At 40.6% G+C, this 25,431-nt stretch overlaps 1 protein-coding gene across 1 annotated transcript in view; it reads left to right on the top strand.

The window, feature by feature from the left end:
* LOC135418509 (vitellogenin-1-like) overlaps nucleotides 1–20,007 on the top strand; it is a 43,276-nt gene extending 23,269 nt beyond the window's left edge. Inside the window, exons 19-34 of the mRNA XM_064663938.1 lie at nucleotides 3,018–3,162; nucleotides 4,717–4,936; nucleotides 5,779–5,948; nucleotides 6,580–7,464; nucleotides 7,547–7,603; nucleotides 8,451–8,681; nucleotides 9,679–9,885; nucleotides 10,899–11,041; nucleotides 11,545–11,683; nucleotides 12,843–12,978; nucleotides 13,663–13,849; nucleotides 14,267–14,364; nucleotides 14,964–15,058; nucleotides 15,164–15,323; nucleotides 16,516–16,677; nucleotides 19,700–20,007. Of these exons, the coding sequence (XP_064520008.1) occupies nucleotides 3,018–3,162; nucleotides 4,717–4,936; nucleotides 5,779–5,948; nucleotides 6,580–7,464; nucleotides 7,547–7,603; nucleotides 8,451–8,681; nucleotides 9,679–9,885; nucleotides 10,899–11,041; nucleotides 11,545–11,683; nucleotides 12,843–12,978; nucleotides 13,663–13,849; nucleotides 14,267–14,364; nucleotides 14,964–15,058; nucleotides 15,164–15,323; nucleotides 16,516–16,677; nucleotides 19,700–19,818 (3,154 nt within the window). The 3' untranslated portion in view covers nucleotides 19,819–20,007. The remainder of the gene's footprint in view (nucleotides 1–3,017; nucleotides 3,163–4,716; nucleotides 4,937–5,778; nucleotides 5,949–6,579; nucleotides 7,465–7,546; nucleotides 7,604–8,450; nucleotides 8,682–9,678; nucleotides 9,886–10,898; nucleotides 11,042–11,544; nucleotides 11,684–12,842; nucleotides 12,979–13,662; nucleotides 13,850–14,266; nucleotides 14,365–14,963; nucleotides 15,059–15,163; nucleotides 15,324–16,515; nucleotides 16,678–19,699) is intronic.
* The last annotated feature ends 5,424 nt before the right edge of the window (nucleotides 20,008–25,431 follow it).

Genomic DNA, 25,431 nt, shown 5'->3' with positions numbered 1-25,431 from the left:
AGCTAGGCAGGATGTGGTAGTATTTTCCCCTCCATCTCACATCCAGACACAGAAAAAAACCAGCCTTCAATAGCATTAAGTTCATTTATATCCTACACACCATACAGGTGTCACAGCAGTGGGATTTATATAAATTTTCAGGAGCCTAAGAGAAATTCAGGCAAGCAATCACAGACTCTAAAGAAAAAAAAGTAATGAAAACTTTGGTCATAGAGAGATTGCATTCCCAAGACAAATCAGCACATTACGGACTCGATTCTCTCTATAGCAGAAATCAGAGCAAAATAATTAATCATGCTATGGGGAGAATATATAACATGTGTTTCAATTCAGTCTTATCAAAGTTAAATTTAATTAAAAATAATGGTTATTTTTAAGGCTCTTTTAACATAATTGTTTAGTATACTACAGATGGCTACTTCAACACACTTTTAAACAAAATTTACAAGAAAAAGTAAAAATCAAATAAATTTCAGGGGAAATTAGAGCCCTGTGATTAAAGTATAAATATGGAGAGCTGCCAGAAAATGCACTTTGCTAATATATCACATATTCATAATAACAGGCTACTGAAGTACGTACACAATCTTGAATAGAGCTTGCATCATATGGCTTTTTTGCTTGTTTTAACTGTAGGATAAGCAGAAATTCCTTCACACGGGCATCTTTTTTATAAGATGAATTAGGAAATCACAACACTTTGCCCAGCATGCCACACCACGAGTAGCAGAAAATGCAGAAGAGCCAGAGTGCGCTGTGAGCTCGCGAGGCAGCGCCGTGTGTTTGGGGGCAGGAGAGGGAAACAGCTCCAACCCTCTGTTTTTATATCACTTTTGTACCAAGGTCAGGAGGAAGATGCATAGGAAAGGCAGAAATTTTTGTTTCACCACAGCAGAAAGAGAGCTAAAGGCCTGGCTGGGTGATTGCCTCCCGCTTCTCATTTATTCAGATGTGATGTCACGCTGAGCTTTAAAACCTGTGAAAATTTTTGGTTTGTTGATTGGTTTTTTTGTTTTAAGCAGACATTAAGTTCTTCTGTCCCCGTGTTAGGGATGTATGCAAGCCCACACTCTCTGAAACATCAGTAGGCCCAACATAGCTGAATTGCTTGTCCCTTACCCCTGCAGCGAGTTTGGCTTATATTACAGCACAGCTTCTTCTCTCATCCAAAAAATGCGCTAATACATATTGGAAAATCTCCTTTTTATTTTTTCTCCCTTGTGCGGGATCAGAGAGAACAGATTCTTTCATACCATAGCTTTAGGCCTTCTTTGTGACTGTTTTTTCTTGTTAAAGCACCAGAGCTGGCTCTTGTAGCCTATTTTTACCGTGCCGTGTGATTCTGCAGACATTGACATGTGTCACCTGTGATGCAGCTACATTTGTCGGCTCTCTGTGCTCAACGGGGAGGAATCGATCCTTCGCTTTCATTAGGTGGCAGGAGTAGACTATTGGCATAAAAATACTAAAAAAAAAAAAAAAAAATTGGAAAAGAAACCCCAGGGCTTTCTGCTTGGAGATCCAGCCTGCAGTTCAGTGGTCATTTGAATTATTGAATGGGATTAAAATAAAACCGTGTCCCCTTTTTGTCTCTTTACCCAGATGAGCCATCTGAAATGCAAGTTGATTTGTATTTTCTTTTATCCCCTCAGCTTGTTAGGGAGAATATTTTATTTCAGATTCCATTCTTCAAGGTTCTCCTATCACCCAGCGTGGAGCGTTGCTGTCATGTCCTTATCTAAAAAAGGAGAGAGATGGAAAAGAAAACAAAGCCCACAGGTGACACACGTTTTATTGAGGTGTTCCACATGAAGAGCAATTGTGTGCTTTACACTGCACACAGCACGGTAGGAGCCTTCAAGAGGAAGAGAGGGCTATCAAATGAATACAAATTCATCTTTCAAATGGGTTAGATTGGAATTGCTTAGGCTAGTACAGTGTGGACCGTATTAAAATAGAGACCATTCTGAGACCATCTTTCCATTCACTGTCACAGCAGCCTCCTCCATGGGTAGACCACAAAAGCCCAAGGGCAAACAGACCAGCTCCATCCTTGACAAACAGCACGGGGGGACTTCTGAGCCGGATGTTAGCGCTGATAAATGGCTAATAAGGTAGAGTTAGCCCAGTGCTAATAGCTCTCTCAAAAGTGTTCAGCATTCCAGATGTTTCTCTGACTGAAAACAAAACTCATAATTATCACAGTACTGTTACAAAGTCCGTAAAGAATGAGGGCTATGGAGCCAGGGGGTCAGGATATTCAGCCATGGGAGCCTCAGCCTCGTGCTGCACCTTATATCACTTCTCCTGGATCCTGGCTAAGATGCTTAGAGTTCACAACGCTGGAAACAAAGTACTGAACACATTTACAAGAATAAGCTCTTAACCTTCCTACACATCTCTCTGTGATGTCTTGCCAAGCCATGGCCAAGATCTGAGTACCAGTGAATTTAAATCCAGATGGAGACATTTTGATGGTTTCAGGCTCCTTTCTTCAATTCTGCTTTAACAAAAATTGCACAGGAAACAGCATTCAGTAGCCTCCAGTCCCCAGGTTGTTTTTTGAAGTTATGGCAGTATTTTCCCTAATATAATGTCAAAAGAAACTAGAACTAAGCCTAGTGCAGTGAAGTCAGAGAAAATTAGTTTAAAAATTTAGAAGTCCAGGTCAAAATAGGAGACTCAAAAAAGTAGTAATCCACAAGCAGGCTCCTAAGTAGGTGCACTGTTGTTCCAGGAGTCAGGCTATGGAGATCTGACCAGCTGCAATGCTTTTAACCTGGACTAGTGATTCTAAAAAGCCTGACTGAGCTATCTGCCCCTGAGATTGGTCTATGTCTTTATTTACTCTTAGCAGTCCTTGAAAACACAACTAACAGGAAGGATGCTGTAAATATCTGTAAAGCAATTTGCAAGGTATGATACTTGTTGCTGAGTACATGCTACAAGGCATTATTCAGGCCTTTTCCTCAGCAGTGCTTTATCAATACAGGTTTCCTCTAATGTTTATTCTGCAGGTCTAAGACATTTGCTGTCACACGAAATATTGGGGATTTGGCTGCTAGTAAGATGACTCCAGTTCTTCTACCTGAAGCAGTGCCTGACATAATGAAGATGTCCTTCGATTCAGACTCTGCGTCAGGCGAGACCGATAACATCAGGGTAAATGATGTAGCGTCTGACTATTCTTTTTTGGGCTTTTAATCAGTAGGGGACCATTTCTTTTCTCCATAGGAAAAGGTACAATTCATCTCCGTGAAGCAGTGCTGCTTCACTCAAACTAAGCCAGGTTCAATCTAATAACACAAATAGCCCTGTAGTAACATTATTTTAAAATCTGGAGTGTAATACATCAGGCTTGCAACACTTTTTCTAAAGCAAAAGCATTTCCTTTGGTAATTAATTTTACACTGCCATCTACAGGATAGGCCCACAATCTTTAAAATACTTTGCAACCATTATGCAAGCATCACATTCCTGGGGTAGTCACAAATGTTCCTCAAGATGCTCCACTACTCAACCTGTAGAGATAAATTTAATGCTTTACAAGCATCCTGATTCGAGGAGGGATGGAAGCTTGTGTGTCAAGTCTGATGACTTCCTGAGCCTTGTTTCCATAAAAGCCAGTACAGGCTTTCTGAGATAGGCAGCACTGTGATGGCATTGCTGTGACAATTCATTCCATGGAAGACTGACAGAGGCAAGGAATGCACTGTCCTGTTCTGGTTTCATTGATGTCGTGCGACTCTGAAGGGTTTTCAGATAAAATAAGAGATGAACAGAGGACAAGTACAGCACTTTCCCATGGACAAGTCAATAGACAAACGTGCCATCAGCGAGAGTAGTTTCCAATATCCTGGAACAAGCTACATTCTTGTGCTTTGTGCCTCTGTGCTGCCCTTCCTGAAAACTCAGCATTCCGCTGAGTTCATTCTTAAATGAACAGCAACTGAACAATGGCACTAAGCAGAGCATTTCCCAGCATCATTAGAAATTTCATTTTTTTGGTGGGGTTCATGCAAGTTTGGAATCTTGTGAGACATGATAAACTGAGTAAAAAAATTAATTGCCAACTTGAATTACATGAGAAGTCAAAGCTTATGATTATGTGTCTTTGCGTATTTGTTTCACTGCTTCAGGAAGTCATAGCTTTCATTTCATGGATTTGATTCCAATTTTAATTAATTTTAATTTGTTCTTCAGCAAGCATTGCTTAGTACATGTAAATTACATAGTTTTTAGTGGAAGTATCTAATATATGATATGTTTTGACCATCTAATTGATATAGTATCATGTCAGACCTCAACTGACAGAATTTTTGTGGACGTAGTTGAAAATTCTCGTCTCACCCAATCAAAAATCAAAGGAAAAAACTCCAGGCAGTCTAGAGCTCACTCAGTTTTATCAAGAACCTGCTAACACCATCTAATACACCAGGAAAACAAAATTAAATATTTAGAATTAATTTGTAATGTAATTTTCTATTCCTATAGCCCGAAGCTCTTTTTACAGGAGATGGTCTAATCAACCGATTGAGATGATAATCTTCTCCAATTTAAAACCAAGTTGTCCCATGTCACGGCCTTGCTCTCTTGAATAAACTTCTTCATTCCTCATGCAGAGTACATGTAACTATTACCAAAACAGGATGCATAACATGCAAGTATTCCTCTTACTGTTGTCCGGTTTAACTTGACATGTGTGCTACCTAATAGGACAGACAGTCTGCAGAGGATGTTTCATCAGGAAATCCCTTCTCTTTTGGACGCTCTTCTTCCCGAAAAGATCCGTTTGTTCAGTCCATGTGTTCCAATGCAAGTACATTTGGGGTTCAAGTGTGCCTTGAGAGGAAAAGTGTGCATGGAGCATTTATCAAAAACGTGCCTTTTTATTACCTCGTTGGAGAGCACGCCCTGAGAATGAGCCTCAAGCCAGGTAAGTACGACTGTGCACAGAACACAGTGGGTGAGTGGGTGTGTGTGTACACACATACATGGTTTTTGCATCTTAAGTACCACTAAAACTACCATTAGAAGTAGCAGGTCTGCCAGTGTTGGCAGCGGGCTCTGCTGGCAGCAGGGATCCATTTCTCCCCGATCGCCCGAGCAGCGATTTCCCGGCTCTCCCAGCAGTGGCACTCAGCATGGCCAGCCTCAAGCAGGGCTGATCTGTGCCTGCAGAGTGTGTCTGATGCATCCTGAATCATTGGATTTGGGATGCAAGCACGAACCAATTGGACATGGGCAACAGATCTGATGCAGTGTCCTGTAGCTACATTCTGAAAACCCAGACTCTTAAAGGGAATTATGGATTAACCCTGCCAGGATCTAGTCCTTAATGTCTTAATCCTCAGTCATAAGAAATAAAAGCACAGCAGGCCACTGAATCTAGGTCTCCTAAGTATCAAACGAATGGCCTAGCCATTGGACCATTCTTTATAGTTCAAGAATTGAGCCTCAACTCCTCTCTGATGCCTAACTCCCTAACCCATAGTGTTATCTTGTTAAGCAACCCAATTCACTTGACTTAAATCTGTTGATTACTCTGTTTATTGACTTGAAAAGAATCCAGTATCATAAGAATATTTTAAAATTTTGCTGCCAGTATGTGCTTTAGCTGTTAGAGAAAATTTTTAACAAAATTGCTGAATACCAGTAATAATCATTAAGCGTTCATATTTAAGAAAAAAAAAGGCTAACTAAATTATGGGAAAATTGGGTTATTCTCTCATTTGGTTGCTAATACTAACAGTAATACTAATTGTCATGTAATTTCAGTTTACACAGAGGCACCTATTGAAAAAATACAAGTCACAATTCAAGCAGGAGACCAAGCTCCTACAAAAATGGTACGTCTGGTAAAATTTGAAGATCCAGAGGCACAAGCATCTTCCAGAAAAGAAGCAATTAAAAAATTGAAAAAAATCCTTGGTGACACTGATGACCAGGTACTGCTGTAAAATTCTAAATTTGTGGGAGACACTACACAAAGTTTAGTTATTTATATTTCTTTTACTAAATATCTTCCTTTGTTTAGACAATATTCAGAAATCGAAAAATATAAAGACAGGCTTTTGGGTACACAAGTCTTTCTGCAGGTCTTTCGTTTGCACTCATCTCTTCTGCAGGTGAAGAACATTAGAAAGAGCAGGTTGGTTTTGTAGGCTTTTCTGAAAACCTCTTGTAAGACATAAAATAGCTGTTGTGTGCCCAAGGGGTAGTCTGCTCTTTCCTGCTACTGCAACTGCACCAAAACAGTCTGACACCCACCCTCACAACCTGCCATGAGATAGTAGGACAGTCATTACCAACACCAGTTACATGTAATTGGGTGGCCAACAACTCCTGCACATGTTGGTTATCACAAGAGTGTTTGGGGTATTGTTCTGCTTACATGTGGTTTTAACACATTATTATGAATTTGCCTTTGAATTATCGTGACGTGCTGCAGAGATGCTACCAGGGGTACACATTGTCTTCTAAGCAGAGATTCAGAAATCTCTGCATCTGATTTGACTCACAGTGTTTTGCAAGAACACAGCAAAGTAATTTTGTTTTGCCAATGCTACCACTGACCAGGGGACAAGAAAAGACAGAAGCTCATCATCCAGTGCCAGCAGCACCAGTGGGAGCACCGAGAGCACAACGAGCAGCCCCTCCAGCAGTGACTCTGACGGGAGAGCACCACAGGGAGGCACCCAGATGAATCTGAAAACAAGACAGTCCAAAGCCAAAGAAAAGAAATTCTACCCATTTGGGGACAGCAGCAGTAGCAGCAGCAGTGGTGGTAGCAGTAGTAGCAGCAGCAGTGGCAGTAGTAGTGATAGCAGTAGTAGCAGCAGCAGTGGCAGTAGTAGTGATAGTAGTAGCAGCAAAAGCAGCAGTAGTAGTAGCAAAAGCAGCAGTAGTAGTAGCAAAAACAGTAGTAGTAGCAAGAGCAGTAGTAGTAGCAGTAGCAAAAATAGTAGTAGTAGTAAGAGCAGTAGTAGCAGCAAGAGCAGTAGTAGCAGTAGCAAAAGCAGTAGCAGTAGTAGCAGCAGCAAGGACAGCAGCAGTAGTAGCAGCAGCAAGGGCAGTAGCAGCAGAAGCAGTAGTAGCAGCAGCAGAAGCAGTAGTAGCAGCAGCAAAGGCAGCAGCAGAGGCAACACAGGTAGCAGCAGCAGCAGCAGCAGCAGCAGTAGCAAAGCATCTGGTATAAAGCATAAGGCTAAGAAGCAGTCCAAGAGCACACCATTTGCACGTGCCAGCGCTGCTGAAGGAGAGGGAAGTGTCCGTGAGCAGAAGCCCAAACCAGGGAGTAGCAGCAGTAGCAGCAGAAGCAGCAGCAGTGGCATCGGCAGCAGCAGCAGCAGCGAAAGCTCCGGTGCTTCCCGTGGTCACGGCACATCTGACAAACGAGCCGAGGGGGAACGTGTCCAGTCCCAAATTAACAGTCTCAGCAGTTATGACATGTCTACAGAACGGGTAAAATTTCTAATACTTTGACTTCTGCTAGGAGGTGATCTTGACCGAGCTGTAGGTAATAACTTCTTTTGGAATTTTGCAGGAATTGCACCTTCCAAAAGTATACCGTCTCCGCTTCAGGTCTGCTCACATCCATTGGGTAGGTCCCTAATTCACTGCACATTGCTATGGTAGCCACAGTTGATATGATCAAGCACTTTACTGAAGGGCTTTGTTTGGGCCATTTCACTTGACCATTCCACACTGTCCAATAACAATACTGACAATGGCCAAAATCAGCAGATTTATTACAAAAATGCTGTTATACTACATCTTTTTGTTATTGCAGCACTTGCAGTCCTCAAATTTGGGTTAAGACACCTTTGCAGTAGATGATGTATAATGCAGCCAAAGCTGGATTAACAAAGACCATGAGGGAATTATAAAACAGCAGGATCTTCCTATGGGAATAGTTAGGTTCACAGTTTTTAGGCAATCATGGGCAAAATCATTAGGTATGTGGATTTTTTCAGAAACCAGATTCAGTATGCATTATGACACAAAGGTATTTTTAGTATATATTAGAAGGGTGATAATGTAGTGATTTTGTAGGTGTTACCTGTACAGTTATTATGTATCCTGCTTGTGAAAGAGGAAGATGATTTACAGTGTTTTTCATTAAATTGTAATATCTTTTTTTTTTCTGCATATGGATACACTTGACCACTTATTAAACATCACTTTTCATTTTCCCTAGCATTAGACCTGAACAGTGTGACATTGCCATTTGCAATCACTGTCTATGCAGCCTTCCTTTCAGCAGAGAGGCCCAGGTGGATCCAAGGCACATTCCTACCCAACGTACTTCATGTCTGTGTATGATAATAAAAATAACGCTCTAGATATGTCTGTTACCTATAAAGGGAATCTGAGATCTCTGGTTTTGATACTTACACTATAAAACTAGAGGCCATATCACAGATTTTTAACCTATTTTTATTTCACAGCATCCAGACCATAAGGGATCAAGCAGCTCATCGTCATCTTCCTCTGAGTCGGGAAGCAGCCACAGAAACAGCAGCAGCAGGAGCAGTAGCAGGAGCAGGAGCAGGAGCAGTCATCTGAGCAGCAGCAGCAGCAGCAGCCACCACCATGAAGAAAATTCTGCCCACAGCTCAAGGAGGAGCAGAAGAGTCAGCAGCCACCAGCACAGCCACAGCTCCAGCCTGGGGCGGGAGGTACGGCCGCGTGTGCGGCTGCTGAGCAGCAGCTGGAGATGGGGTGGCACTGACCAGCTCAGGGCTGGGACACTAAAAGTCGAGTCTATAAACTGAAAATCAAAGTCCACTGAGATATTCTCCCCCCCCCAAAAAAAATTTTTTTTTCCAAATTCTCTTGCGTTCAGGCTTTTGTTTCCTGGTTTCTTTGGTTTACGACGCTTCATTTCTGAGGGCGTTCGCAGTATGGGGAAGCGTGGATTTGGAAATTATAAAAGTTGAAGGGCAGGGAGTTGTAAGTTAAAGGGGAGAGAATTTTATTTTCCCTATGAAAGCCCAGAATGCAAAATCAGCTGCATTCAGGTAAAAATGAGGAGGAAATAAATAACTCTGCCTAATTATTTTTTTAGATGTAGACCGGAGGTCATGAGTTCATGCATTGTATAACTAAAATCAGACTTTCCAGGGGCATTACTGACTGGTAAATGTGAAGACCCATTAAGCACAGATCATCTTTATTATGCACTTAGTATTCTATAATTGTACTACATAAAGGTATCTACATAATAATAGAACAAATATCTCTGCGAATGCAGGCAATGTCTAGGGGAGTTCTGCTACTGGGAAGGATTTGAAAATATTTGAGTGGCTTGAAGAAACTGCAGTATAGTGCAATAAGTTGTGAATGTGTATAATGCTCTCAAGATCTTTGGGATGTGTTGTAGGCAGCTATTCGAAATATTACAATAATGAACAAAATCTTATTATATGCACAAAGATAATTTGGAAGAGTCTTGGATCCCTCATCAAAACAATCACGCCTTTGAAAATTTATGAATTATCAAGTTTCCCACAAAATTTATCCTTGCCTGTTGGGGATATTGAAATATGTGCTGCAAACTAAAGTGATGAAGGACAAGGGAGGCTTCCTGCTATCAGCACACATAAACTGGACCGTAGGCTCTCCAGTGAACACACAGAAATACTTAAGCACAGATGGTTGGGGGTTGTTTTTCAGCGCAACTTCCTGGGAGACGTGATTCCACCTGGCATTACGATTGTGGCACAGGCAGTAAGGAGTGACAACAGAAATCAAGGTTATCAAGCTACAGCATATGTTCGTTCTGATGCTGCCAAAGTTGATGTGCAACTAGTTGTGGTTCAGCTGGCTGAAACCAATTGGAAAGCGTGTGCTGATGCTGTGATACTGCCTCTGAAAGCCCAGGTAAGCACACAGGCAGCCTCGCCCAGAGAGGCATCTACAAAGCCCAGAGTAAGCACAAGAGAACCTGCTGATCAGGAGAATTAAGCAGGAAAGGCGTACTTATTTCGAAATGTTTCACAACGTTAGTGAAGTCTCAGAAAACATTCCTGTCTTTCACCATTCTTTTCGACTAAAAAATTAATAATAATAGCAATAGACTCAGACACTTCAAAATCTGGCAAAAAAAAAATATTGATTTTCAAGAGACATCAAAGTATGACCAGTAGAAGCACAAAAAATGTTGGAAAAATTGACTGCTTCATTACTATTTATTATCTGCTCTATTATGAGTTTTCTTCTCTGGGAATCTACTTGCTTTTCTATACATAATTCATTTCAGAAGACTCATAACCCAAATGCATTTGCAACGTTGTATTTCTTAGGATTTATATGAAAAGATGGAACAAGCAAAGTTGGTTAATGGGCTGATGCCTGAGAGAGCATCATAAAACAGGTCTTTCCTTTTTCCTCATCTCCCTGTGCCGGGCTTCCCATGCACCTTTTAAAGCAAGAGATCTTTGCATAACAATTTACAAACCTCTGCTTTTGGCAGCTGCAATTGAAAAATTCAGCATGATATCCAGTACTGAAAAAAGTGGGGTGGGTTCATATCAGCAGCTCTTGGGGAAGGCTGATAGAAATTACAGTACAGTCATCTTTTAGAAAAAAATACATATTGATTATGAACTCACAAAGTCTGAGGAAATCTCAGGATGTTTCAGTGGCTGCTTTGAGACAGGAAACATGTATATGTAGCTCTGCACAGACCAGCAAACCTTTTTCCTACTGTGCCCCAGATTTTGCCAGAGGTAGTCAAAATTTCTCCATGAACCCATTTAGAGCTGAAAGAAACATCGGCAGCGTAAGGATCGATGCAAAATTCTGTGAAAGAAAATCTTGCCTTTTGAAACGGTCAAGGTTAGTTTTGTCCTTCCTTTCTGAATTTTGGGCGACTTGTTTCCCTGTTTTTAAAGGCCAGACTGAGATGGGGCACGGAGTGCCAGGACTATAGGATAGCAGCCGTGGCAACCACAGGGCGGCTGGCAAGGAAACCAGCAGCACAGCTGAAGGTGCAATGGGGAAAGCTTCCATCCTGGATAAAAAAGACAACCATGGCGTATGTAATTTACTCTTTCCTAAGCTGTTATTTTCCCTTTTTTTTTTTTTTTTTTTTACCCCAATTGGCTTTTGAAAAACGCTGAAGGAATTGAATGAAATTTTTCAACGCGAACGGGTTTGGGTGGGCAGTGATGGAAACCACCAGTTCAGTGGCACAGAAGGTGTTCTACTTTCTCCACGTGTTTCACAGTAAAAGATAACCCCCAAATATTTAAAAGTTTAGCATGGTTGATTTGACTTTCCATATTAAATTATTTGATATTTTTGTTTGGAAATGTTCTTCTATTGAGTCACAAAAAACACCCATTTTAAATGGGCAAAATAAACCCAGCATGTTTCTTCTGGATAAAATCAACCATTTAGTTTGATCCAAAGTATTACTCCCTTGGTTTTTCGGTCCTTTCATTTTTTCCAGATTTTTCAGGTCTGCCAGTAGTCCTCACCCTCCCATGTGTGCTTTTGCTCCTGTATCTGAGTTTGTCACATCTTGTTAATCTCCAGATTCATGCGATACGTTCCTGGTGCAGCACTTATGTTGGGCTTCTCAGAAGCACATCAGAGAAATCCATCTCATGAATTCATAGTAAGGGCAGCTGCAACCTCTCCACGAACAATTGATACAGTAATTAAAGTTCCTGAGGTGCGTTAAGTTTTCATTTTCCTCTTCCTTACCTTGCAAGAGTTTCAAGTTATAACATTTTGATGCTTAATGTAAAGAAACAAAAGCAAAACATTCCTCTTGAGAGAAGCTGCCATATACATCAGATGGGTGTTGAAATACAGCAGTTCTCTTGATATTGTGCTGCTTTGGTCCAGTGTAGTGGTAAGTTGAAAATCAGGCTCTGTAGTCAAATACCTTATTTACATGCTGAGAACAGCAGTGAGACCCAAACTGTTTCAGTTATGACCTCTCTGCACTCAATTCTTTATTCATTTCACCCAGTGTGACTAGTTCTTGAATGGGGGTCTCAGAGCAGATAGTGGGGGCCTTGAGAACACTTTGCACTCTGCTGCAGCCATGAACAGCATCTGTCTGTGCTGGCACTCAAGTCCCACATCTGCAGCAACCCTGCTTGATGTGACTGGTCTGAGCAAGTCACAACAGCCTCAAACACAACTCTGCCCTAACCAAACTGGAGCAGTTAGTCACCCCCTCAGAGCAGCTTGCACAGGCATGGTCTGCAGAATCCCACTGATTAATTGGTCCTTGTCCACCAAATCCCCATGCACCACTTTGATAAATTCCCCCTATGGATCTCCAGCAAATTAATAACAGCTAGCTATTCATGCACAGAGAAATCAGTGTGTCTTTAACTTTCCATGGTGCTTCAGTAGTGCAGGCTCTTTAATACTTGATAATGAAGAAATAGGTGCACTAGGCGTTAATTTGGTTCTCTTGGTAAATATAATTTTTAGTTACAGTGAAGGATCTTACCCCAGTGCTACGTCATGTCAGTTTTTCCAGACACATCCATCAGTTTACTGATGTAAGTTAAGTAACAAGTTACTTAACTTGTTACCTTATTTTTTAAGAAGTTTTTAAGAAGTCACTTAATTAATGCTTAAACTTCATCTGTGTCAGCTACTTTCCAACGTCCTTAACAATTTTTCAAAAAGCCAAGCATATGACTCGAAGAGAGACGACAATGATTCCTCACAAAAGCCGAAGGTTTGGGTGCATCCTGGAGAGACCAACACAACTGCAATCGTATAAAAGCATCCTCGAGATTTTTTTTTTTTCAAGATAAGAGCATATGGTTCAATTCATCTTAATGTATTTTTCATTTCTGCTTTTTCAGGTAACACTTTACTGCCAGGCGCTCCGACTGCCATTCACTCTGCCCTTAGGCCCGTCTCCAGCTTACGAGGCTCGAGATATCACTGCCTGGAACTTATTGCCTGAAATAGCTTCACAAATAGCACAAGAAGATCAATGTAAATGTTACTTATATGTTTGTCTCGTGAATAAGCAATGTGTGTAGATCCATCCCCTGCCATGGCTGGGCTTTGCCTTTCCTTGTAGAGGTCTTGTTGGGAAGCAGAGCATTTCTAGCCCTGCTTTCTCAGCAGCTCATTCCCTCACAGAGAAGGATGTTTGCTGGGAGGTGAATGAAGAGACTTCAATCTGCTGTAAACATTCAGAGTTTGGGAATCACCCCTGTCTCTGCAAGGACTAGAGGTTGTCTTTTACCCCTCCTGAGAAGGTGCCAACTCTGCCCTGAGAGGCAACAGATGATGGGTAAAAGACACTCCATGTATTTTCTGCCCTGTGTATTGGATTCAAAAAGGAGCCATGTGAATCTAATGGGTTGGTGCCTAGCACTCCTGGGGGAAATGTGGAGGTTTTACCCCAGTTTGTTACACTATTCTGTACATTTTATCCCCTGTTAGCTTGAGTTTTGTGTTTGGCATGTAATGAAAACCAATACTAGTATAGTCTATACTGAGTAGTTATTCTGTGGTACTCTCCTGTCCTTACAGACTCCTTACTCTCAAGGACATGAGGAAGTTTTCTTTCCTGTTTGCTGGGTAGTTCAATCTCATAGAGGTGTCTTTCCACGCTTTGCAGCAAATGACCATGGTCACATCTGCCATTTCTTTTCTGGTTTTGTTTTGCAGCCACGTGTGAAGTCAGGGAGCGAGATTTCAAAACATTTGATGGCATGAGCCACTTGTACTCTTTCAATAAAAGCTGCAACCTGGTGGTGGCTCAGGACTGTACTGAACACCCGAAATTCATCATTACCACCAGAAAGGTTGATCCTCAGTCTTTCTCCAGAGAGGTTCACATAAACACAACACTGGCGTAAGTGTGGTTTATACTGCGGGCTCAGCAACAAGCTATAAAGTTTCAGGGAGTTGTCCAGTTACCAGGTGAAAATGGTAAAATTCCCCCAAATGAGATATTTGGGGAAAGACAGAATTTCCAGAAGGAATCCTCATTTGCAACTTTTTGGTGTAGTTTCTCCTCTTGAATTTCACAGCCACAGATATCTGATACCATGCTCATTAAGTCCCCATGCCGTCTTTTCTTTAAAGGTTGAAACTCAAAGCCCAAAGTCCCAATGAATTTTGCACTTTGGAAAGAAAAACTGCTCGTTCATTCATTCAAAGTTCAGATATTCAAATTGGTTCTCTGCTGGCTTTGGTCACAAATATCTGTACTTTTCACATCTTAAATTAACCACGAGTTTCTTCTCTTTGATTTTTGCTTCTCCTGAAGGAACATCACAATCTGTCCTGCTGCAAATTCATCTCTCCTTGTGGCATGTAATGAAGAACGAGTTCTATCACACAGTGGAGTTTCTGAGTATGAGAAAGGTAAGCTGTGATACCCAGCTTTCCAGGACTGACCCAGGAACTAAATATCAGGAAGTTTTTATAAATCCCATAGTAAAATCTTAGTGTAAAGAAAACATGAGTGAGATTAATACAAAATAAAACTAGAGGCTACTTTCTTAAGATTTGTATTGACTTACGTTCATGTTTCCTACTGTATATACACTCTTACTTTCCTCCAGCATAACTAACAGATGAATAAAGCCCTTTCCTATAGATATCATATAGCCAGGTTGGTGATTGTTCAGGAAAAAAATTCTTATTACAGTCACAGATAGATGCCTTGACTCAGACATTTAGCTGGAGCACCACCAATGTCATTATCATCTCAAGATTCAGCAGATACAAAATACTGGACACAAAAGTCAGGTTCAACTACAGGTAACAGCATGACAATATTTTTGAAAATAAAGGAATTATTTCCTCTCCACATAAATATGCATATGTAAATATATATAACTGGAGCAGCAAAACTATCATTGTGAAGGAAAATGCATCGTGGCGCATTTTGTGCTGCACAGTTTCTCCATTCATTCCAAATTAAGAAGATCACCATCTTATGATTCACCATCTTTTTACAGGTGATGTTAAAATTTACAAAAGGGGGACAACAGTTATCGTGGAAGTTCCAACACTTGGACTGACGAGGGTGACTTTTGACGGTGGGAATCTTAAGGTACTGGGCTCGCTTTCACAGTCACTGCTTGCTTTCTGCCTACTACCTTGCCAGTGTAACAGACCATCACTTTGGTATTCCCTACAAAGATGTGCTGTTTTACAGGTTACCGTTGCTTCGTGGATGAGAGGAAGGACCTGTGGAGTCTGCAGTAATAATGACAGAGAAAAGCACAATGAACTCCTCATGCCAAACCATAGGCTGGCACACAGCTGCTCTGCATTTGTTCACTCATGGGTATTGCTAGAAGAAACCTGCTCGGGGGGTGAGTAGGTCTGGAAACACTTTATGCTTGGGGAGAATACGATTTCACTTCTTCTCTGCCGACAGCTAGAAAATAATTTTTTTTAAAAAAAAAAGCAGCAGATATCTTTTACTTAGAAATTGCAATAGCAATATATATCCATTTTAACTTTATTAACCACTGACTGTTTAAAACATTGCTTGTGAATATAGAGAATATATACTCCAGTAACAGTCTTCGTCTCATGTGCAGTTCAATGTTAAATAATTGATTCTGATTTCTTACACTGAGTAGCTTTTCTACTGAGAGGCAAAATCAGGCCTAATCTTGCTCCCACTGAAAAAAAAGTGTCATTTTCACCATTGTATCGAGACAGTTTCAGCTGTTGTCTGCAGACTTAATTTAACCAAACAAGTTGCAGACTACGAATGCAGTGTCAGATCCTACGTTAGTGAAAATTTCCAAAGTGCAAAAAAAATCATTTTTGTTCTGCACCATCTGAGAGTGCAGTCTCAGGAAAATATTTAGAAATAATTCCGCAGTAAAGAGCTTCATCTCACATGTAGCTGGACAAATAATGATCGTCTCCCATAACATCAATACAGTTTTGTTTGGTAGATCTCCATTTGCCTTGGACCTGAGATAACTTTATTGAAGTTAATGGTTGTTTTCTCCTTGACTTCAGTGGCAGTGGAATTGTACCTATCTGTGTGTCAGGAAACGGAGTCATAGCTGGGATCCTGTTAAGTTACATTATACCTTTCTAGTGAGATAATTGCAGCATTATAAAAATCATCCAATACAAAAATTATCCTTGATGTTATTATATAAATGCTGCCTTTTTTCTAATCCATTCACTACAGCTGACATTTTTCCTAATGCAATGAAGTAGCCATTGTACCTTGCAGTATCTATTCTTAATAGCTTTCAGACATGAGAGGTTATTTTCTGTGTATTATGTAGTTCTAAAAAACTGAGTATACATGATTCCATTTGGGTTATATTGTGCAATTAGATTTTAAAAATAGCTCCCTTTTCAGACTCTTTCCTCAACTTATTATTGTCCTATCTCGATAACCTCGCTGCCGTGAAAACGGTTTGCCAGACACCTGTGTTTTAATAAAAGCTGAAGAGAAAATATGGACCTTTATTATTGCAAGGATCGATTGGGATTTATTTCTACAATTTTAACCACCTTTCCTTTTCCTCTTAGGGTGCAAGCTGCAGCGCAGTTACGTGAAGCTGAATCGAAATCCTACTATTGATGGTGAGGAATCTACATGCTACTCTGTCGACCCCGTACTGAAATGTATGAAAGACTGTACTCCAATCGAAAAAGCTTCAGTAAAGGTTGGCTTCCACTGCTTCCCAAAAGGTACGGTATTTTTCTCCCTCTGTGTGTCATGTACTGCAGGAGCTGTCAGAGCACTGGAAAGAACAAAACACAGCACAGCCACGCACAGACCTGTGTTGCTCCACAGACCTGTGTTGCTCCGGCTCCTCTCCGAGCTGCGGGTTTTAATCCCATTAGTATTTGCTAGAACTACTGACAGTGCTGGCCAGCTAAAAGCTGGTTTAGACAATGGCAGGTAGCATCATCTGAGAAAAACATCTGAGGTGGTGAAAGGGGCAGCGACGATCAATAAAATCACAAAAATAAAATTTGTCGTGTCTTCAGGATCTCCGTAAACCCGAGGTAAGAAACACTGAGTCCTTTTATGCACGTTACAGCCTGCAATTTTGTGTAGAGCAGGGCAAGCAAGGCGATTGAAAGTCGCTCAAGTAGTGTGACATGACTGCTGTGATTAGACTGCCATGCTATGCCACGGTGCAATACATCAGCAAAAACACATTGCTGGAAGGTTCTCTAGATTGTTCCAAATAGTGGTTTGTTTTTGAAGGTAGTTTATACACACACAGTCGTGCCCCAGGCTCGGGGGGCGGGGGGAGAAGGTAAACAAAAAAAATGGGCCTTTTTTTCCTTTGATTTATACCAATTTGTCATGGATGTGATGCACTGTCTAAGACAGGTTCACACTGAAATTATATAAGCATGAGACAAGAATACAACCTGGAACATACAGATATTTCTGGTGTATTCCTTCCTCAATCTTTTAATCAATTAAAAGATATATACCTTAGAGGGAAACCTACCATTAGGGAGCATCTACTGGAATGGTCTGTTCACTGTGTTAGCCATTGTTGGCCAAATCCATTGTTAGCTGGGATAATCCAGTGTAGTTTCACTGAAGCCAATGGACCCCCATGTTGAGCAGTACTGGAGAGGGACAGAGTATTTTATGTTTGAATTGAAACAACAGCTGTGTAGAACTTTGTTCGTGTTATTAATATCTGCAATGTGCTGAATCAGCCCATAAAAGCAGAGAGTATCTCTCTGTAACAGTCAACTATCTGCAACAGCCTATTCAACAAGTAGCACAGAGAGAGTGTTAATAGTTGGCTCCCTGAGACGAGAATAGATGCATTCTTTCATGAATAGAAAAACCCACCCGCAACAAAAAAAACCCTTCCAAAATCTTGTTATATCCGTGTTTCACAGATTTCTTTTGTGTATCCAAGTCTGTATCTCTGAAGTGTCATAACCCCAGGCCACTCACTGCCTCAGAATATTAGGCTATAATAAAGCTGTCTCATTCTCTCACAAAACTGTTTGAGAAAAGAGGAAAATCAGAAAAAAAGCTACTGTAGTTGTTGCAGCCAGTGCTGCTTTTACAGCAACTGCAGGATTCTCTGGTTCATTTACTGAGGCAGAGACTGGGAAGTCTACTAGCAGCAGTCCTAATCAAGGGCTTTAGCTAGTTAGTTAGTTAGTTAGTTATCCTGAGGAGGAGGAGGAAGAAAAAAGATGCCATTTGTCGTTCTCTAGCAAGACAAATGCTTTCCTTAGGCTGAAGATCAATAGGAATACGAGGCCAGCCCTTAAAAACTGTTCTTTTTCTTCCTTTGTTCAATGACTTGGAGAAGCAGTAGAAACAAAATCCTCATCTTTCTCAACCTAGGAACACATATTTGCATACACTGGACAAAGATCTTTTCTCAGCTCTTTGTAGGGGAACTCAGACATGATAGTCTGCTCTTTCAAAAGAGAAAGATCCCATCACTGTCACCAGTGGAGCAAGGCTAAAATGAAGTACAGGAATGCAGAATTTCCCCTGTTGTCCTCAAATCAGCAAGACTGTAGCCTTAGGACCTTGACTGAGGCAGGCATCACTCCAAGTTTAAATCCACATATCGGTTTACATTTCAAACATGCCACAAGGCCAACCCATAGGGATAATAGTTACTCAGCCATGATCCAGTTTGCCAAGGAAACTATTTCCAACATGGATATGAATGTGATCAGACCCACAATATGCCCAAGAGCAAGAGACGTAATGTATATAAAAAACAGAATTCAGAAATTTTATAGCATTTCTCATTTCACAGCCTGAAAAACATTATTTATATATATATATATATATATATATATATTTAAAAGCATCTCCAGCACCTTTCTGGGAAATATTTATTATCCAGTTTATTATGTAAAACCTGCACTTCACATTGGACAGTAATTTAGCCAAGGAGAGTGTTAGCCTTTCAGAAGATAAGTGACTGATACAACCTGAACCCATAGAGCAGTCTCCAGATTTCCCTGTGACAAGAGATGGCATTTTATAAATGTACTGTCCAGCTGAGGGATAAAACAAATAGAAGTAAAATTATGAAAGCTCTACCCATTCTCATTATACAAACTTAATCTAAATGGACGTCCTAATATTCTTCCAGATGCAATGATAAACCTCCAACTAGCTAAGAATATTTATTGGGAGGATGAATATCATTATTGCATTTAGATTATTTCAGCATTAAGGGATATGGCTTATTCAAGCTGCTGTTGAGGAAGCAGTGTGGTAAGGTTAATACTGCTACTGACAATGCTCTGCCAGATTTCACAAGATATGGGAAACTTTAATTAGAAGTTTATGAACCTCTGAAAATTCTCCAAAGGGCTTATCCTTCAGGATGAACTTTGACAAACAGTGAGCTGAAATACCCAGTGATATGCAGCACTAACACAAAAAGAGATTGCTGATGTGGATTGGTACGTGGTGGTCTCACACCGACAGCGGCTACCTCCAGCACTTTTACAGCCTGCTGTCTGTTGTCTTTGTGCTTCATGAAATGTAATTCATTTTGGTTTTAGGGGAGTATTAGAGTAATTATATCATGGATGAAAATCCCGCTCCAAGTCAATGAGTCAGTTAGATGCCAGCCGTGAGGGCAGGACTTCATTCTTCACTTGATGAGGGAGTTGACAGCCATCAAAACAGCATTTCACTGAAATGTGTTAATTTGCTTGATGTTAGTTAACAATGGCTTCACTCTTCTGACAGAAACTGCTGTAAGCCTGCTGGAATGGCAGAGGAGCAGCGATAAGAAATCTGCATCTGAGGATGTTGTGGAGTCTGTGGATGCTGACATCGATTGTACCTGCACTGGCGACTGTAGTTAAGCTAAACACTTTAACGTTGTGCTATAGACATACCACACAAATAATTGAATAGCTGCACAGATAAGAAGGGAACGTAATAGCTGTAGTAAAATATTAAGAAAGGTGCTTGAAGGAAATAACCCTACTGCAAAGTCAAATGCACTAGGTACAGTCTGCACTGCTTAATAAATATGTTGTTCATTAAATAAGTATTCATGTGGTCTCTCTTTATTTTTCCCTATCAACAAAACAATCAGGCCAACGATAATATTATACAGAAATTCTGCTGGCTTTTATCTGCGATATAATTACAGCAGTCCTCTCTTAAAATTATATTCACTAGGTGATGAAAGGAAAACATGATTACGGCTACTACTAACATTCCATTGTGCAAAGAATTTCATATTTAGCATACTAAAGACACAGTAAGCATTTGTTTTCTTTTATGTTTTCTGGTAAAGAGCAGAGTCTGTTCTTGGAACCGTTCTGCAAAAAAATACATTTTACTCCCAGCAAGACCATTAGCCTTAGTACATTCTACAAAGGAATGAATTGGACTGCTAGACTCCCACTGTAGCTTTCCAGAGAGCTATAGTGTGTGACACAGTCTCCATTTTCATTTAAATTTCAATGGATGTTCTGTTGCTTCATGAGCTAAAAGTGTGAATAGGAACTTTTCCTTTTTTTGCTTTACCATCTCCTATTGTATATTTATGAAAATGGTGGCTTCAAAAACTTCAGGGAACAATAATACATCAAGTAGCATTCCAAATACACCAAAAAGTAACATATAGAAAAGTAGGTAAGATAATAGCATCATAAAGCTAAAATAAAGCACAAGCAGGATAGTTAGACTGTGTTTAACCAGTGAAGAGTCAATCTGCTGGCTTTCATTGTGCAGAAAAGGTAATTCCCTCCCAACCCAGGGGACCAGGAATAGGTGACACCTTCAAACTCCAAGCAGTGGCACAACCTCTCTTCACCCCGTGTCACAAATCAGCCGTGCAGTGAACCATGGCATGTTTTCCACAGCAGCCAACATGCTCTTCCAAGAGAAGCCTTAGCGTGGGCAAGGTACTGCTGAACCCAAACGCTGTCAGGAAACTGTCATCAAAGACAATACTTTTCCTTCTAACTAAAAATTGATCTATCAGAAAGATGATTGAAGACTAAATAGCTGAACAATTACAGAATAAGGTTTCACCGTGCTTTTCCCTCAAGAGCAGAAACATGAGTAATGCATAGTACTCCTTTTACTCTCTCTCAGGTTGCAGCTTGCCACCAACTTGGAGTTAGTTAGAAAAGGCCTGGTTGTTCTCCATGTGCAGTGCTCACTTCATTACTTCCAGAAGTAAGCCATTATGAGTTTGTTCAAACCAGATGCCTAGTGCATACTTGGGGCAAGCACATTTGCCTCTGTCCCTAAGAATCTCTCCTGAGAATACTACAAAGGGCAAAAGGTGGTTACCTGGCTCTTTTCCTTCTCCCACCCTTATTTTGGTCTACACATTGTTGCATCTGAGAACCTTCATGTAGTGCCTGGTCTATATGCAAATAGACAGTGCTCTATTCAACAGATTTTTTTTTTTCATGCATGTCTCTTCCAGACCAGCAACATGAATTCTTGCCCTGTGTGTTTATTTGTAATAAAGCATTCACAAATACCCCGAACAGAAGCTGTGTTTACTAACTCATCAGAAGTGCTACAGTGCAAAACAGGTAGCCCCAAACAAGAAGGGAGACAAAGAATATTAGAATATTGCATTCCACTTTCCTTTAAAATCACACTAATATTACGCCTGGAGAGCCCTTTTGTTCCTGGTATTGTTTTCACTGTGGCTTATGGGAGATTTGACATTGACATTCATAGGATCAGACTGTCATCTTTAATCCAACACCTTTCTCCTTAATCCGCTTGTTTACAAAAGAGAAACTTTTGCCAGTCAACCACTCCAGATAAGACAAAGGTAGTGAAGAGACGTAGGAGGGAAGAAAAATGAAGTTTCATGCTCAACTACCAGAACAGGAATTTAGTAACAGCAAAGAGAAGCAATTCTGCTCTCAGTAAAACACAGTCCTCTACACAGAAGCACGACACTAATTAACAACGATCAAGCTGGGATGTGCAGCACAAAAGATACAAGCAGCTTAGAAAGGCAAACACCTTCTCCCAGAAACCATTTACAGACTTTTAAAAGCATTGGAAAAAAAAACTTTGAAGGCAGAGACTGATTAGCAGTCCCAAATCAGATTATTCTACAGTGATGATATATAATAATAGTAGATACTGTACAGCATTAAAAAAGGAATAAGTGTGCCAGGCCAGGCCTGTCCCCACTGAAGGCCCACTTTGGATCTTGCACCAAGGAGAAGGTACCTTCAGCACCGCAGCTGAAAGGAGCCACCAGAACTGTTACTGCTAAATCATCATGCCTGGCCAGAGGTACCCTGCCCATGCCAAAACACACATAAGTCTTCTCCTTAGCAGGAGCTTCTCTCTTAACACTTCCCACTGACTGTGGTGTTCTTGGGCAGTAAAGCCAAGATGCTGCACTTGAGCCCAAAAACCTAACAAAACTCCTGGCTCATGCCCTGTCCCACACAGGAGGAAAGAAAGGTGAAAATGCCCCACAGTGCCAGCCCATGGGCAGGGAATTCACTCACCATGACCCCTCCAGTGACACAGGCTGGGCTGGGCTGAGCCAGAGGGGAAAGCAGCACTGGCACAACCCGGGCACACGCCCGTCACTGCCCGCGCAGACACAGCTCCCATGAGCTCCAGTTCCAAGGGGCAGCTCTCCTTTGTGCCCAGCTCCTGTTCCTTAGTGCCCTCTTGCTGAGACAGCTGAATGTCTTGGACTGACTGAAAGGCTTCAGTGACACCGCAGCTGTAAAACCACAATGTAATGAGTGTCAGGGAAGCCCGAGGTTGGCAGTGTGCACGGCAAAGCAAAAGACTTAGAACCGGCTCGTTTTGCCAAAGGAATTAAGGACATTAGCAGTACAAGTGTGAAAAAGCCCTTCTGGAATTTCTAATGCACCACACAGAGGTTTCCAACCCATCTGGGAGGATATCTGCAGTCCATATTTAGACTTCATTTGGAAGTCATGCCTGTCCTTTCTTATAAAGCAAACCAAAGCTGTACATCCAACCCGCTATTAAAATATGTGCTACATAGGCTGAGCTTTTATGCATTCTAATTTTCATTCCCACTGCTTCTCAATGACATGAATTAATGAATTCTGGACTTTATTGCAGTAACCAAGTAATATAATCTTGCCATTATGGTACTCTAGTATTGTTTAAAAAAAAGGAGTGCCAGAAAAAAAATGCAGGCCTAAGCATAAGCCAGGCTTGAGTCCTAATCCTGCCCTTGCAGCTTTGTAATGTGGTTTTGCATGAGGCTGGGGACTTCTGCATCTCATTTTCTGCATCAGAAAGATATGACTACTTACCTACTTGATGGAGTCAGAAATGCTTATGAATTTATAGTCCCATATGTCTTTTGCAAGTTCTTCAATGATCCTAGAGTTGAAAAGTAAATTTTTCCACTAGATCTCCTAACCACATGAGTATATTTTATTGCTAAGTTGAAGGTTTTCATTTCCAGATTCATCCAACTGTAAAATAACCATACATTTGGAAAAAATCAAAACAATATACTTAATTTGTTCACGGTCAGCTTTGGTTAAACCTTAGTGGATTATTCATAAAAGCCTAGAATTGGATGCTGCTATTACAGAGGGATAAGCAAAAGGCTATTGGAGACACAGTCTTTTGTATCCTAGACAAAGACAACAAACCTTTTGTCCATCAGAGCTGGCTCTTTTGATTCACTAATTTTAAATGACACAGTGACTCTCAGGAAAACATGGTCATTCTGCTCCAGAGGAAGGAGCTGCAGTGTGATAGGAAAGGACAAAAACCACTACTATCAAACCCCTCCTGGAAATGAAATGCTTGCTCCACAGCATGAGCATTAAAAAAAAATAACATCTACAGTTCTAACCCCACTGAAGCCAATGGTTAAACTTAACAGAGCTAGGCTTTTACTCAGCATGTTTGAATGAGTTATTAAATGAACTTTAGTTGTCCCTAAAAATAAATGTGCTGTGTGGATCTAAGTGCAGCTGATGAATAAGAAACCTCAGGAATCTAGCAAATATAGTAGTTAGGGCTAAAACCAGAGACAGCACAGAAGGTTGCAGAAGAGAGTAGCTATTAGTGGCCATTTGAGCTTTATGTCAAATCTCAAGGTCTCTCGTGCCATCTACTGGCTTTTTTGTTTACTTACAATGGTTTCAACCTTTTTCCTCCAGGTTTAGTTATAGGTCTGATAAATTCCAGGTAGTTTTAGATAAATTCTAATCAAGGTTTGGGGTGTGGGTTTTTTCCCTCGAACCTCCACACTTGATTACTATGTGGGGTGGGTTTTTTTTCTGTAAGTATATTACAGTTTGGTACCTTTCTGAATACCATTTCACATTGTCCCCAGAGGAAAAAGACATTGCCTAAGACATTCTTATTTCTTTGTTGCTGGATAGGCAGTAATTACACTGCAAGCAGGACTGGAGGAACAGTTTACTAAGAAAATCCAAAGCTGTTTAAAAATAGTACTTACGGTTCATCCTCAATCAGTGTGAGAAGGTTGTCATTTTGGTACCTGAAAATGCTTAATGTACAAAAAAAAAAATCTGGTTATCCCTCTTTTTTCCCTTGCAGTTCATTTAGCTGTGATTCCCAGGGAACACTTCTATGTCCAAATATTTTTAAATATGCTTTCAGATGGGATTTGGGAAGCAGAATTATCTATACAGATAGCAGAATTATCTATACAGATAGATCTGATCACAGGGCTTCCCTTCATTAGTAGATGTACAGGTGATGTTGTTGATGACAGGCAAGGTTGGAGTTCAGGACCCAGAAGAAGTGTGAACATCCAAGACCTCTATGGATTATTTTGGATGATTCCAATTGCCACCTGCATACTATGGGCAAAGTCAAAACCTTTACAGTAGCAGCTAACTGTGCATCTGATTATCCACAAATACTTGGGTCCTCTTACTGAAGAGCCACATTCTCCACCACCTTTGATGCATTTTATCTTTAGCTAAATTGTGAGTCCTTTGGAGCAAAATACTAGTTGGAGATTTGTACCATCAAACCCCAAGTCCTGCATAAACTCTGCAAGGTCATTATAACAAATACAGTGCTAAACTAGGGTGCTGAAATAATAATCCTCAGGCTTTTGCCACGTCTTTGTTTTGTCTCACTTGGAAAACAGATCACAGTTTCTTTTCATACTGAAGCTTCAGGGCATTCACATGACTCTTAAAATCTTCTTCTTGGTAATGATATTAATTTCAAAACAGAGTAAATGGTGACAAGCCATGAAATGTTGTGACTAGCTCCCCTCAAACCTATTTCCATTATTTTTTTACATTTTTTCTTCCATATAGTGTCTTAACTTTCACAAGTAGAAGTAACTCAACATCCCTTATTGACATTATATCAAACAATATTTAAATGCCTTGTGTAAAAGTGGTCATATCTGTCTCTTTACTCTAGCTAGAGCTGCTTTGATGCTTTGTTTTTTACCAGCTGAGAAAAAGGTGATTATAGCAAAAGAAACA

Source organism: Pseudopipra pipra, chromosome 9 (genome assembly GCF_036250125.1).
Source record: "Pseudopipra pipra isolate bDixPip1 chromosome 9, bDixPip1.hap1, whole genome shotgun sequence".
NCBI lineage: Eukaryota > Metazoa > Chordata > Aves > Passeriformes > Pipridae > Pseudopipra > Pseudopipra pipra.
This window is presented reverse-complemented; position numbering and strand designations above follow the sequence as displayed.